At 43.5% G+C, this 14,486-nt stretch overlaps 1 protein-coding gene across 1 annotated transcript; it reads right to left on the bottom strand.

Annotated features, from left to right (window-relative positions):
* Positions 1-507: 507 nt before the first annotated feature.
* Positions 508-8,904, bottom strand: LOC124701667 (calmodulin-binding transcription activator 3-like). The gene is made up of 13 exons (XM_047233762.1): positions 8,847-8,904; positions 7,895-8,014; positions 6,633-6,748; positions 6,411-6,499; positions 6,201-6,243; positions 5,392-5,539; positions 5,161-5,280; positions 4,747-5,078; positions 3,333-3,707; positions 2,500-3,203; positions 1,848-2,427; positions 1,170-1,514; positions 508-843 (listed from the first exon to the last, which is right to left on the bottom strand). The coding sequence occupies exons 1-13, from the start codon at positions 8,884-8,886 to the stop codon at positions 733-735; spliced, it is 3,123 nt and encodes a 1,040-aa protein (XP_047089718.1). The 5' UTR covers positions 8,887-8,904; the 3' UTR covers positions 508-732.
* Between the last annotated feature and the right edge of the window lie 5,582 nt (positions 8,905-14,486).

Here is a 14,486-nt window from a genome sequence, read left to right as displayed (position 1 = left end):
CCAAAAATGCACACAGTCATTTGGTATGAGTACTAAGATTTTTAATCTTGGTTAAGATTAAAGCATAGTCATCACGATAAATTGCATGAATACCAGGACCAATCTGGGCCTCAAGTATAAATAGGAACATAAATCCATATCCATGAGGATTTAAACGCTGGGTTTGTACATCCACTTCCCTAAGTGAAAAGAACAGCGCCGCGAGCATGTCTTCTGCTTGTATGGAATGAAGTACTCCATCTGTCTAAAATAAGTGTCCCAACTTCTTTTAATACAAATGTACCTATAACTAAAATAGATCTAGATACATCCATATCTAGATAAAAATGAGACACTTATATTTGAACTGAGGTAATTAAGTATTAAATGGATGCTACATTCACCACTGCAGATTTTTGAAATTCTGCACATACAGCTTCTTACAAACAATTAGCTGCAACATACCATCAATGAACGAGCCTTGCAAAAGTTTTGGTGCCGCTGGAACCAAATTAAGTCGACAAAGAGTAAACTGTAGCTAAAACCATCAAACTTCATGAACTCATCCTTATCATATAAATACATTTTCCTTGGGATATACTGCACAAAGAGCTAGAGCTAGATAGCAAGAAAACCAACAGAATTTAACACCCATACTGGACGGTAACCTAGTTCGCTATCTATTTGGTAAGGCTAACAAACAAAGCAAATCGGGGAGGTAATTTACAAGAAGATACACCAGTCTGTTAGGACCTAGAAATAGCCAGGCGCTGGCATGTCATCATCCCAGAGCTCTCCTAATTCGCTCATCAGAAAGCCTTCGTCCATCTCAGTTGACTCCTCGAGCATAATTTCTTGCATAGGCTGTCACATTAACAAAAGAAAAAAGAGTAAGCCTCCATTAAGAAAGGAAGGGAAACGTCAATTTTCTTTTCACCCGTCAAACTATCGCAGGAGTGTAGACTTCGTAGCCCCAGCTCCCAAACCAGACAAATCAGATCCACATTTATCAAAACCGCTTAGTTATGGGTCTGCTTTGTCTGGTTATACAGCTGAGGGGTAAAATCTAGACTCTGGCAACAGTTGAGGAGGTGAAAACTGTATTGCTTTCTTAGAGAAAATGCCTAATTGTTCAGCATCACTCTAAAACTTTAATATTGGTGCCAAAAGGATGGGAAAACTGGTCCTACCTGGGATTCCTGCATTTTTGTTACGACGGTCAAAATCCTCTGATACTGGTCCCGAGCATCAGGGTACTGAACCATGGACTTCACTCTGGCAAGAGCTCTCTGCAGCCTTTCTTCAGTTTGCTTGCGTCCTTCTTGCAAGAAATTATAGTCATCCTCAGCAGGTTTATTTGAGGTCACATCGACACTGCTGCTGCTACTAGTGCTGGCTGTTGCACCTTCTGTAGACCGAAACCCACGTAACCCAGCCCCTCGCCGCCTCCAGCGCAATATAACCTTCTCCACTATCCCAACAGACCAAATTATTTTGCGATAATGCTTTCTTACTTGGTGACCTCGCACATGAGCCTAGCCAGTACAAAACATAGCAACGCTGAGAAAATTAGTTCATAATAATGATAGTATCAAGAATAAGAAATGTTTGACGAAGCACGATGGCTGTTAGAATGTCATCGCATGATATCCTGTCCTAGAGACTAGGTAGTCGAAGAGAAAAGGTTTAGCTCATTTTTCATTCAATTACAATTACATGATTTTCAAATGATATGGTCATAGTTGAAACATTTTAGTATTGCAAAAAATTCAGTAGAAAAAAATCTGATCTAATAGTATATTAATATGGAGCGTTCAGATTTCTAACAAAAATCGATGGAATATTGTTTCAATAGATCATATTCATACCTGGATCTTGACAATTCGCTGTCTAATAAGAAGAAATTCCTTCCTTCCCTTCCATCCGCGAAATTTGTTTTGTATTCGAGTTGCAGCAGCAACATGCATGGGATCGAGCTGGCCTGCTTTAGATGGTTTGTAAGACAAGAGTGACATGGCACGTTCATCTGATATCACACCATTTTCATCCTCATACTGAACTGCTTGCTTTCTCTGAAAGGACTGCACCCTGAATACTTGATATATCCGAGCAGCAGCTTGGGCAGCGTTCCGCACAGCACCTAGTGAATCTCCCATCGATCCAGCCTGAAGACCTTCACCTGCCGACGTTGAGACAGTTCTTCCGGTAACATCTCCAATACCGGGTAGACCAGATATTTCTGATGCATTGCTCCCCATAGCTTCCTTCAGATTGAGGGTCTGAAGATGGCTTGTTAAAGAAAACTCTGCCAGGAAACCAGAAATTCCCCTGTGCCCATTAACTGATGCAAGATCAGATGGTGTGCTTCCTGAAGGGAAATCAGGCCTTGGATCTGTCACAGCTCCAGGAGCCGCACCTAGTGCTATAAGAGCAACAACTGTCCTCTCTCTGCAAAACAAGGCAAACAAGTTCAATACATATTTTGTGCAAATGAAAAATATCAGCCTCAGAAGAACTTACCTGCCACAGAATGCAGCCCAGTGAAGTGCAGTCCATCCATGAACATCTCTGAAATTTATATTTACACCAGCAGTTATTGTTGGCCTTATTGCCCAATCATATCCTAGAGCAGCTGCCATATGAAGAACACCCTGCCCCTCTTCATCTAGCACACTGGGACCTTTGCCACCATCTCCTGCTTTATGGAGAAGCCAGATATGCAGCTTCTCTTTGATACAGTTCTCAAGGAACTGATCCTGTGTATCATCATTGACAAGCTCATTATTATCATCAGCCAACTTTAGCAACTCAGACCACGGGTCATTATTCATCATTAATGGGTTTATCCTCTTGTTCAAATCAATCAATTCCTTTGTGGGGTTAGATAGAGCTGCCTGGAACTCATCTTGCTCATCTTGCCCCAAAGACAATAATTTATCAAGACGCATCTGGAGATATGTTTTGTTTGTAGCACCGTGTGGACTTGGAGCATCCATGTATTGAGAATCACTTGGTCGATATTCAAACTCCCGTACTTCACTGCAGGCCAACCTGTTGGAGCAAGTCACATAAAAAGGGACCCTGCCAGGTTTGTGTGAGGGAGAATAACACCTGAGAGTCCCGTCTGCTAAAATCTCTGCTGGAACTTCGACTTCTCCAAACATACATGACCACTTGAAGTTTGTAACTTCATGGGAAGTTAGGAATCTACCGGTAACAAGAACCTGCATGATATAAGATTTTTTGTAAGCAAAACACTAACTCACTCTGAGACACCTGGACAGTTCTATGAAGTATGCCACTCGTAAGACTTTCAGGCTTGAGAAGCAGGAAGGAGAAGTTTAATGACATACCCTAGTTTTTGAACCTGCATATGTCCAGCTTGGAGAAAAATCAATTATACTAAACAGCTGATCTTGTGCAAGCATTGGGTCCAGAGTAAACTGATCCAACTGATCACGGCTTGATGATCCAATGATACTGTCAGCATCTTCACTGTTCCAGTACAATCCAGAGCTGGACTTAACTTGGGAATCGTCTACTTCAGCAAGTTCTTTACTCATCCATCTAGTAAAACTATCACTTTTCTTAAAGCTGTCCTTTAGGATGTCAGAAAGACTAGACGATTGAGTTTTCAGGAGAGGGAAGTTCATGGTTTCCTCCAAAAATTTATTGTTTTGTTGGAAATTTTCCACTGTAGCAAATGTACCTTGAGTAGCACTTGGAAGCTGAAATTCAGTAGCTTCACATGTGAGTACCATTACCAAATTCAAGATAGGCAATAATAGTATAATTTTTTTAGACAGTAGTTGTATAATAGCAGTAGGATGAAGCTCACGCAGATGCAATTTATCACAGTGTGCAAAATAACCAACAAGATAAATCAGAAGACATATAATACTCCCTCCATCCAATGAAACATGTCTTAACTTTGTCTAAATGTCTAGATACACCTAAATTTAGAAAAGGTTGAGACATGTCATGGGATGGAGAGAGCACCATAGATTCATACTTCAACAACACTAGGTAACCGAAAGGTTGGAGAAACAAACATGGTATGCTCTATTAGGTCTGCAATGTCACTGCGGCTCTACAGTTTAGCATCGTTTCCCCTACAAGTCCATTTTCTTATTGATGTTTCCCTACTTTAATAATTAATAATATATGTGAGGCACTTTGTGGCATTATTGCACTTCCAGTCTGCCACTGTCTGTTAGAGAAAGATATGCTCCTGACTGAATTTTGAAAACCATATTCCATTTTAGAAATTAGCACTTAGGTTACTTTGCAAAAAAAATTGTTCGTTAATAAAAGTGAAAATATCATTGATTACAAAATCATGTGCATTTTAATTTTAACCCAAACACATCAATATTCTGATTATGGGGAAACAATATACATCCTATTTTGGAAAATTCAGAATCAATCCGGTCTAAGAGTACAGGTTGACATAAACAGATCAACACACTCTCAAGGGCAGTAGGAGATTTACATGAATAAAAAGTAAATAATGTTGAAAGTTCACGCTTTTTTTTTTCTATTATTGGTTATGAAATGCACATATGAATAACAGCATGTAACTCCAAACTTCTTGCCTCATCTATTTGCTAGCTAGCGTCATAGTGTGTGCTAACTGGATATCAGCTGCATACCATCAAGAATTATTCTACATGGGGATAACAAAGATAGAGATGGCTACAACTTTTACCATCAGAGAACATTAATATGCGATATAGTATATTGGCCTGCAGGAATGTATAATCATACCTGCAATAGTGGTTCTCCATCAGTGTCTGCATGAACATCATCCTTGATACCCAGCCCATTACTATATACTTCATCAAAAGAGAAAGATTCGATGCCAGGGCCATCTGTAAAAGGATACTGCTCAGGGGAAACATGAGATTGGTATGTAGGCAATTGATGGATCCCTTTATCCGGTTTAGTCATTTCGTTCCATGATGACAGATCAAATTGACTACTAGGTTCATTGAATGCAATTCCAAAACTGGACTCGTTTGGAATCACAGGTAAGTTATCTTGATAATGAGAATAGAAGCTTGTATTAGGTGCTGTAGCCTGTAATCCTTGATGATCACCTAAACATTGGTAGCAAACAAAGTCACAAATCCATCCAACTTAGGTTAAATAATCAGAATAAATTATTTTAGTGGTACATACCTACAGAAGACGCAGAAACACATGAGCTGAAAACAGAAGCATCAATTACGGATCCACCTCCATTTTCATGCTGCTGGATCCCAGAGATAGAGTGGTATCCGGTTCCTCCCGAATAAATATCTGCTGCACCGAATTTTGCTTTAGATACGCTGTGCATAATTGGAATAGTATCAGTGAAACTATTCAACTGGACTTCACGCAGAACAGAACAAGATGACCAAACAGTCCTACCTGATTCTGCCTCGTATTCAGAGGCGTGTCCGCTAAGTGAGCTTTCACCATCTGTAGTTTGTGAAGGCAAGTGGCTTGAAGGGCTATCCACACGAGCTCCTTCTAGCATGTTATAATGCACCCTAGTACGAGAACTTGATTTTCCAGCCTAATGTTGATATGCACATACGAGGACAATGAGATTCTAAGCGACTTATTGCAGGAAGAAAACCCTTTATCCACATGAATTGGTGACTTCCATCCAGAGTTTGAATCCAAAACAGCAAAAGAAAGAAGCAGGTCCAGTAAAAACGGCAAGCTAACATAAATAGGGGTTTCCAAAATAGGTTGAGTAGGTTCTTATATTATGGTAAAACAAATCGATGTAAATGTTCAGATCAGTATGTTTATCGTGAGATTTAGTATCCTCCAGGACATATACAAGCATAAATGCATAATATTCTAACAAATCTCGTTACCAATTGCATTATCAACAATTTCTGACAAGACCACCTAATAATCAAGGATCCATCACTTAACATATCACAGCGCTGAAGCTGTTTCTTTTATATAATTGCCTGATTCCTGGTTTAACACAAGAATCAAGCTCAAAAAACACCAAGGCCAGTAAGGTATACAAATAAAACTATGATATCCCAAAACTGAAACTACAAATGCGTGATTCCTATCACAAAAGAGCGTATACTGGAACCAATAAGGTCATCGATGCACTGTACTTAACATGAAGCTCCTACAGAGTCGCATGTGGATTGCTCAAATCCAGATATAATATAAGGTAAACAAGTAACCATAGAAGGATTAGGTATAACCTTGAGTTCGAGATAATGTACAAGAACAATGTGCATGAACTCCCTGCAAAACCAACGTAGGATTGCTTAATGCGCTGTATAGTATTTGTAAATTGTGTGCCTGCGTATAGGCTCCATACAGGCATACATGATGCACATGCCATGAGTTGTTCATGAAATGAAAATTTTGCAATATTACCAAAGAAGAATGGATTGAAGTATTCCACTTACTCCTCCAGCATCCAATAACTCCTCCTCTGGAAGTTTATATTCTCTTCCCCGTGAGCATAGTAGCAGTGAAGCACATCAATGCTTCCACACTAGATTTATATACAAAAGTATCAGTTCTTTTGACTCCATATACATGCGATGCAGGATGACTAGCATATGAATCCTTAGAAGAATATTGCAAGATATTACAGAAATAAGTACTACCAATATGACTTTACTTACTTTTAACCTTTCATGGGCTTCTTTGACAGTCTTTCCATCCTTTTTCTTCCTCCAATTATGGCCATCCTTCCTAAAATATCTCAATACCTTCCGATCAAATAAGAAAAGCGAACCACCTAAAGCCAGAGATAAGTATATTGGTTAGATACATTTGAGCCTTAAATTGAATGTTTAGATATAGTTCATTAGCTCATGCGCATGTTTAACTGAGGACATAGGGTCAGGTGCGGAGATATTAGTAAAAAATGAAATGTTCAAATCAAAGTCATGGCAGATCTAGAGGCAAAATGCCATCCATGAAAGGCAAAAACATGGTACCAACAAAAGCTTGAAGGATCCCGCTACAGAAAGCACAAAACAGGGTCCTTAGCATGAGATAGTGCATTGATCCCATAGCGACCTTTTATCCTGATACCAGTAAAATTATCAGTTGGGCATATATTACCCTAACCGCATAGTAGCACGAACATCGCAATCTCTTGCATGAGGGGCTGCTCAAACAGACAGCAGCCCATGAGCGTCATGCTCGCTTAAACTAGCTGCATCACATAATTGGCCGGTGGGAGCAGTGATGGGATTACTTAGTTTATGCTTCTGATATCACTATTTTTTATCACCAAGGATTGGCATACGTTGTTTCGCTTTCCATCGCTGCTCCTCTTGTTAAATCGGCATGAGATTCAAAAGGCCCCCGATCGACCAATCTCTAATCCTGTCGTTGCGGATCAATTTTTCAGAGATGAGCCGTTCCATCTCCTAATTAACACCAAAAGCCACGCATTATCATCTTGACCCTGCAGCAGCCAAATACATAATGCATTTACCCGCAGGCAGAAAGCTCCCGAGTTCCTTTCTTTCTCAGTGGACTTTGCTGCATTGGTGCCTCGATGTCCAGCAGCGACAATAGTGGACCCAGAGGCTTAACCATATTGTTCAAAGTAGTTACACTAAAGATTCAATCATGCTCTTGTATCGGTAGATGGAATTACAGCCTGGCAGGCTACAAGGATATGCTCAAATTTACACCTGACATACTAAAACGGAAACAAAAATATCATAAAATTCTCACACTTTCGAGAAAACTTCTATTCTCGCCAAGTTATGAAGTGAGCACCAATTTCCGAGTTATCAAATCAATAACAACTCTCAAGTTAAACAACATGGCTTTGGTATTATGTCTTCCCAAAAGGAAAGTTAATTTTCAAAAACTAAAAACATATAATCAACCAGCAGCAGTGTTGAGCAGAAAATAGGGGTCGTACTTGCAGGCATAGTTGGTGGCTCTGGAGCTATACGGAAGTTTTTGTAGTTCTTCAGTATTTCGCAGATCTCAGCCGGGCGTAACCATCGCTGTTGAGCTTCCTTCAGTATCTGGTCCATGTCTGTTCAGAAACAGTTGAAACGTAGAGTTAGACAAGTTCATAGACTAGTGAGTTTAAAAAACATTCGATGAAACTGTCATCGGTGTTACTTCCCAATCTTAACAAAATAAAGCACGCGTCGTCGTCATCAAAAATCACTTGCAGAATTCAATTTCATGTTTCAGGTTCTTGTCGACACATGACTGGAACACCGATTTCTCTCATGAAACCTGGAAACTCTTACAAGACCTAGCTTGGGCACCTAATTTCACTCCAACTTCTGAAAATTGCGAAACTGACTTGGGTCCAAACCCAAACGCGGGCGGACAATACAAGGGGTGTTTTCACACAGGTAAAGCAGAGCTTCCTAAAGAATTCAGGGTACCCCGAAATTCATCTCCAGAACACTGAAACCGCACGCAAGTTCCCAATTATTTCCAGTAGCTGGTACAGCTTCCGGTGGTTCCACTCCCAGGACACTCGGCGCCGCCAGTGACCAAACTGAACTCCCCACTTCGCACCACCACTCCCGTTTCCGCGGGCACGAAACGACCGAAAATCACAACGACTACGCCAACAGAAAACACAGAATTCTCCTCAATTAATTCGCGCCGGCCAAATTCCGTGACCTCCAAAATCGGCGCGAACTGAACACAGACGACGATTCCCCGACCACCGCAACGATTTCTAGCTCCGCGCCACAGGCTTCGATCCCCACACGCAACGGGGGAAGCAAAACCAAAACAAAGACCGAGGCGTTGACCAGAGCCAGCCACCTGAAGCGGGGCAGGCAGGCAGGCGGATCAAAACGAACCAACAAAAAAAAAAACCAACCCAAGGCGGCTAGCCTCACCTAGCTGCGGCGCGATCGCGTAGCGCCGCCCCTCCGCCATGGCCCAGCACGGCGCCGCGTCACCCGGGCACCGCGCGCCGCGAAATCCGCCGAGCAGGCGGAACCTCTCTCCGGGCGATCCGAGCGGCGCGAGCTCTCCCGATCGAGGGTTTTTGGGGTGGTGGCGAGATGCGGTTTAGCCGACAGAATTGGCAAGGCGAGCGGGGAAAGGGAAACAACTGGACAGCCAGCGGCGTTGGCTTAGAAGAGGAAGGCGATTGCGCAGGGCGGGGAAATGTCGGTTTTGCCCCTCGGGTTGATTAGTTTCCTTTTTTAATTAGCGGGTTTGTGAAGCCGTGATGGGGCAATCTTGGCCGTCCGTTCTCGGTTGGTGGTGCGTCATCACGGTAGTAGGTGAATGCGTCAAACGTTCATTCAGCTAATCTGTCAGCTTTGCTGCGAGTACTGTAGAATACTCACCATCTTGTGCCGGTGCCCTGCATGTTGCATTTACACGTGCCTATGCCACCGGCCACCGTAAGCTAGTTCTTCAGAAGAAACAGCCGTATTCTGTAACTGTTTAAGTAAGGGCATATTGTAACTGCACTATTAGAAAAGGGCATTCAGTGACGCACCACATTTACCCACATTTACTAGTGCGCCACTGATATCACGCCACTACCACTGATATCCGCCACTACTAACTCATAATAGTGGCGCACTAGTGGTGCGCCACTACTACTCTGAGTACCAGTGGCGCACTGAGTCGTGCGCCATTGAAATGTCCAGCGGTGCGCCACTATTGCTCCAACGGGGTGCGTCACTATTGCTCCAACGGGGTGCGTCACTGTTGGTCAGCTGCAGTGCGTCACTACTGTCTATCCTTGGTGCGCCACTGCTGCCAGTCGTGGTGCGTCACTGTTCCAGCGAGGTGGTGCGCCATTGCTGCATGTCGACGTGCGCCACTGATGTCTCCAGGACGTGCGCCATTGCTGACATGTGTGGTGCGCCACTGCTAGATTCGGAGGGGATCACAGGGTAGTGCGCCACTGGGTCCAGATCAGTGCGCCACTGCTATTTAGTGGTCGTGCGCCACTGATGGCCCACTGGTGCGCCACTGCTAGTATTTCAATTTTTTTTGTATTTTGGCAGGTATTTATACAGGTTGTATAGCACAGTATAATAGCACAATATACATGATATATAACACATATAAACAACAACACATTATATCAATACATAGTTCTTCACATTAGCCCCATGATTCACAAGATTTCAAATATTAGACAAGTTACGGTGTTACAAAGTCACAAATGAGCTAGTGCTGACATGTGTGGTCACAATACAGGACTTTTTGTCATATTTGTCTCCTTCGTCTAGCTCCAGATAGTGCTCCTCTATTGTACTCCATCTCTCACAGTTTATTAGGCGTGCGCGTACCTCTAGATCGTAAATTTGATCAAGTTAACATTAGTTATATGTTATAAAAATTATATCATTAGAAAGTTTAGATGTTCTATTTTTTAATGATATAATTTTTACATTATATAATTTAAATTATATAGGTTAAATTGACGACCTATGGATACGAAAAAGACTAATAAACTGAGACGGAGGTACGGATGATTTTCGCTTCAAATCCATATCAATAAATTTAAGATATTGTAAGTATTTTCAGGAAATTCACCGAATATGGATAGTGGTCAAGTAGATATTCGATGTATATGGCACTAATAGTATCCGACAGATACGAGTTATCCATCATTTTTTGAGATTATCCAAGATTATTAAATAGGATTATCTGATAAAATTAGCTTAACCCTAGATACCCACACAACCGAGCATGTTACGCACACTCACTGTATCGTGTTATTACCACCACTACCACAATGTGGCGCCAAGGCGCAAAATGACTTGTTGAACATATAAATTCTTTTTGATCATGTTGTATCAATAAAACAAGCAAACTTTTATTTTGATGTCTGAATTTATTCGATTACACGCTCCCGATCCAAGCCGATCCGCATCCGCACTCCGATATAATTTGCATTCAACCATTATCCGCTAAAGTCCAAATCTAGCAAAAAAAATGGTAAGAAATTCTTACTAAGAATATGGAAAGGGAAATATCAATTCCGTTTACATCCCTGGCAACAACGGAGGATAATCATCTAACATCAAATAATCCGTCCATCGGGCGGTTGAGAACCAGAGGAGAGCGCATGATCTCTTGAAGGTCGCCTAGCGCGACCCATATTTTTTTTTTAATAAAGGGTGCTTTATTATTTAAAAGTTTAAGCATTACACTTGATCTTTACATAGTTAAGATGTACACAACCGTCCAAGTAAAAAACCAAACATAAAAGTCGTTACAAAAAACGAATAGTAAAAGTCTAAAAAGCTAACTAGGCATAAGGAGGCGCAATCCTTCGATTATGCAGTCACCCGGTAATAAATTCCTTCACTGTATCCTTCAACCGTGTAGACATCTTCGTAAAGAGATCGCGATTCTCCGTGTGTTAGACCGATGACCATGAACGAATCAAAGACGTGCACTAGCAAATGACCTGCATAATACTCCACAGCGATCATATAATGTCAATAGCTTCCACCCTGATAAATAACTTGAACCTAGAATCCACTCCGTAGATTAACCCGACGATGAAAACTCTGCAAAAAGAAATATGCTCCCTTCGTTCTTCAATATTTATCGTAAAATTAGAAAAAATATATAAGCTAAATATGTCTAGCCATAAGTATCCAGGGCCAAAGTGAGTAGATAAATAACTCGGTGTGCTTGTTGCAATACTGTCGCAGTCCGAAGTCCGAACCACGTCTGCAGTTCTTACCCTACCAGCAGCTTGTTCAATGCAAAACAAATAGCAACCTGATCCGAGAAAGATTCGTGGAGAATAATGCTCTGCGCGATTCCCGCCTGAGAAGGTCGCGTCGCGCGGAGGGCGGCCGTCGTCGTGGAAGCTTGGCGGGTAACGGGGGAGGGGGCCGCGCGCGCGCAGCGGCCGGCGGTCGCTGTCCCTGTCCGTCGCGCTCAGAGCTCCGCCGTCGCCATCGGCTTTACCACAATCCCACGCCGTCGTGCTTAGTACGTCTCGCTGTCACTGACCGATCACACCTCGCGGCCCCAAAACAGGGCGCGCACGGATGACTAATAATCCGCGACGCCGCGCATCGCTTTCCTTTCAGGCACCAACAGCGAGCAGACCGTCGCTGGAGATGCTTTTACGAAACGGAGTCTCCTGTGCCCGTCTGAAAACATGATCGCGGCCACTAGGCGACTTGCAATGATTCCTTCACATATATCGTCAGCTCTCGCTCTCACCCGCCTTTGCCGGTCGCGCGCGCGCGCGTCTTAAGAAATCGTTAGGGCTTGCTTAGTGGGCGTGACTAATTCACAATCAATCTATTAGTTGCAACCTCATTTGTAACTCAAAAATTTGGGTGCGTTTCAGAAACCCTTGCACCAAGGAGGACATGGAGATTTTCTATGCCGCAACTACTATCTCGCTTGGCAATGGGCATAAATAGTATTCTCCATGGCTTGAAGGAGGAAAATCAATTGAGAAAGAATTGGAAAGTTCATCAAGCCTTTCATGACAACAATTGGGTGAAGAAGATTGACTTGGAGAGAATCATCAATTGCGAACAACTTACGCAATTTGTGGAGCTTTGGGTCCTTATTGGCAATGTTCATCTTCGCGAGGACGTGGAGGACCACATTTTTTGGAGGCTCACACCGAACGGAGAATACTCCACCAAGACGGGTTATGATGTACAATTCTTAGGTTCTATCGCCTCCAACATGGACAAGATGGTGTGGAAGGCTTGGGCGCCATCGAAAGTAAAATTCATTGCTTGACTTGTTACATAAAATAGGATTTGGACAGGGGATCGCTTGCAAACACGTTGATGGCCTAATTGCGAACGATGCCCTCTGTGCAAGCAAACTCTAGAGATCGTTGATCACCTCTTTATCAATTGCAGGTTCACCATTCGCCTTTGGGATGCCATTAAGGAGTGGGTCGGCATCCTCGCCATCCATCCTAGGAAATGGATGGGTCTCTTGATCTATACTTGGTGGAACATGATGGTAGGAGGCACGGCGCCAAATAGAAAAGCTATATCATCGCTTACGTTACTTGTCACTTGGGAAATTTTGAATGAGCGCAACGCGAGGGCATTCCGCAATAAGCATGCACACTTGCAAGTCATTCTTGATAAAGTTAAAAGCAAGGCTCGGTTGTGGGTTCGGGCGGGTGCAAAACATTTGGGCGAAATGATGCCGAGAGAGTAATCCCTTGTAATAATATCGTTTACATTCTTGTAAAACCTATTCTTAATAAATAGATTGGGGCAGAGTTTTTGCCCCCGTTTCAAAAAAAAATTCACTTACAATCCTCATCGCAGCTAAAAATATTCAGTTGCAGCCCGACTTACAACATAAGTGCACGAATCACGGTACAAATCTAACATTGTAAGAGTCTACTAAGTACTAGCTTAGTCCTCAGTCTAGTGAGAACTAGCAATTCCCTTATTTAGTACTAGAGTTTTTATGAGAATTAATGAAGATAATTTTTAGGCCGGGGTTAAAATGCCTACTGTAGAAGGAGATGCAATGCTCGATGTATTGATCGGATGCATATGGCGGTACATATATAGGCCACGTCCTCGACTATACAAGGAAGGAGGCGGGCCCAAAAGTAAATACAAGGATATGTATCGCTATACAATAACTACAGAGGATACACATCCGGATATACAAGATATGTATCTCAACACCCCCCCGCAGTCGAAGCGTCGCCTGGTCGAACGCATAGACTGGACCGGAACTCCTCAAAAGATGTCGTGGGGAGACCCTTGGTCATGATATCCGCAAATTGTTGGGAGGTGGGCACGTGAAGTACTCGAATGTGTCCAAGGGCCACATGTTCCCGAACAAAGTGGATGTCCAGCTCAATATGCTTGGTGCGGCGATGGTGAACCGGGTTGGCGGAGAGGTAGACGGCGGAGACATTGTCGCAGTAGACCACGGTGGCTTTGGCGACGGGACATGAGAGCTCAACGAGGAGTTGTCGCAGCCGGGAGACCTCGGCAACCGCGTTAGCAACAGCCCGGTACTCTGCTTCGGCGCTGGAGCGAGATACCGTGGGCTGTCGCTTAGACGACCAGGAGATGAGCGAGGGGCCGAAGTAGACGCAGTAGCCAGACGTGGAGCGACGCGAGTCGGGGCACCCTGCCCAATCGGCGTCCGAGTAGGCGACGATGTCCGTGGCGGTGGAGGCGTGGAGAGAGAGACCGAAGTCCATGGTACCACGAATGTAGCGGAGGATCCGCTTGACCGCAGCCCAATGAGGATCCCGCGGAGCGTGCATGTGAAGGCACACCTCGTCGAACAGCATACTGTAGCTCGGGGCGAGTCAAGGTGAGGTACTGCAGGGCACCGACGATGGAGCGGTAAGATGATGCGTCCGTGGCCAAGGAACCGTCTGTGGCGGAGAGCTTGGACTTCGTGTCGACAGGCGTGGCCGCGGGTTTGCAATTAAGCATACCGGCGCGGTCCAGGAGCTCATGGGCGTATTTGCGCTGATGAAGGAAGAAGCCGTCGGTGCGACGTACGACCTCGATGCCGAGGAAGTAGTGCAG

The sequence above is a fragment of the Lolium rigidum genome, chromosome 3, assembly GCF_022539505.1.
Source record: "Lolium rigidum isolate FL_2022 chromosome 3, APGP_CSIRO_Lrig_0.1, whole genome shotgun sequence".
Lineage (NCBI taxonomy): Eukaryota > Viridiplantae > Streptophyta > Magnoliopsida > Poales > Poaceae > Lolium > Lolium rigidum.
Note: the sequence above shows the minus strand (reverse complement) of the source record. Positions and strands in the feature narration are given on the sequence as shown.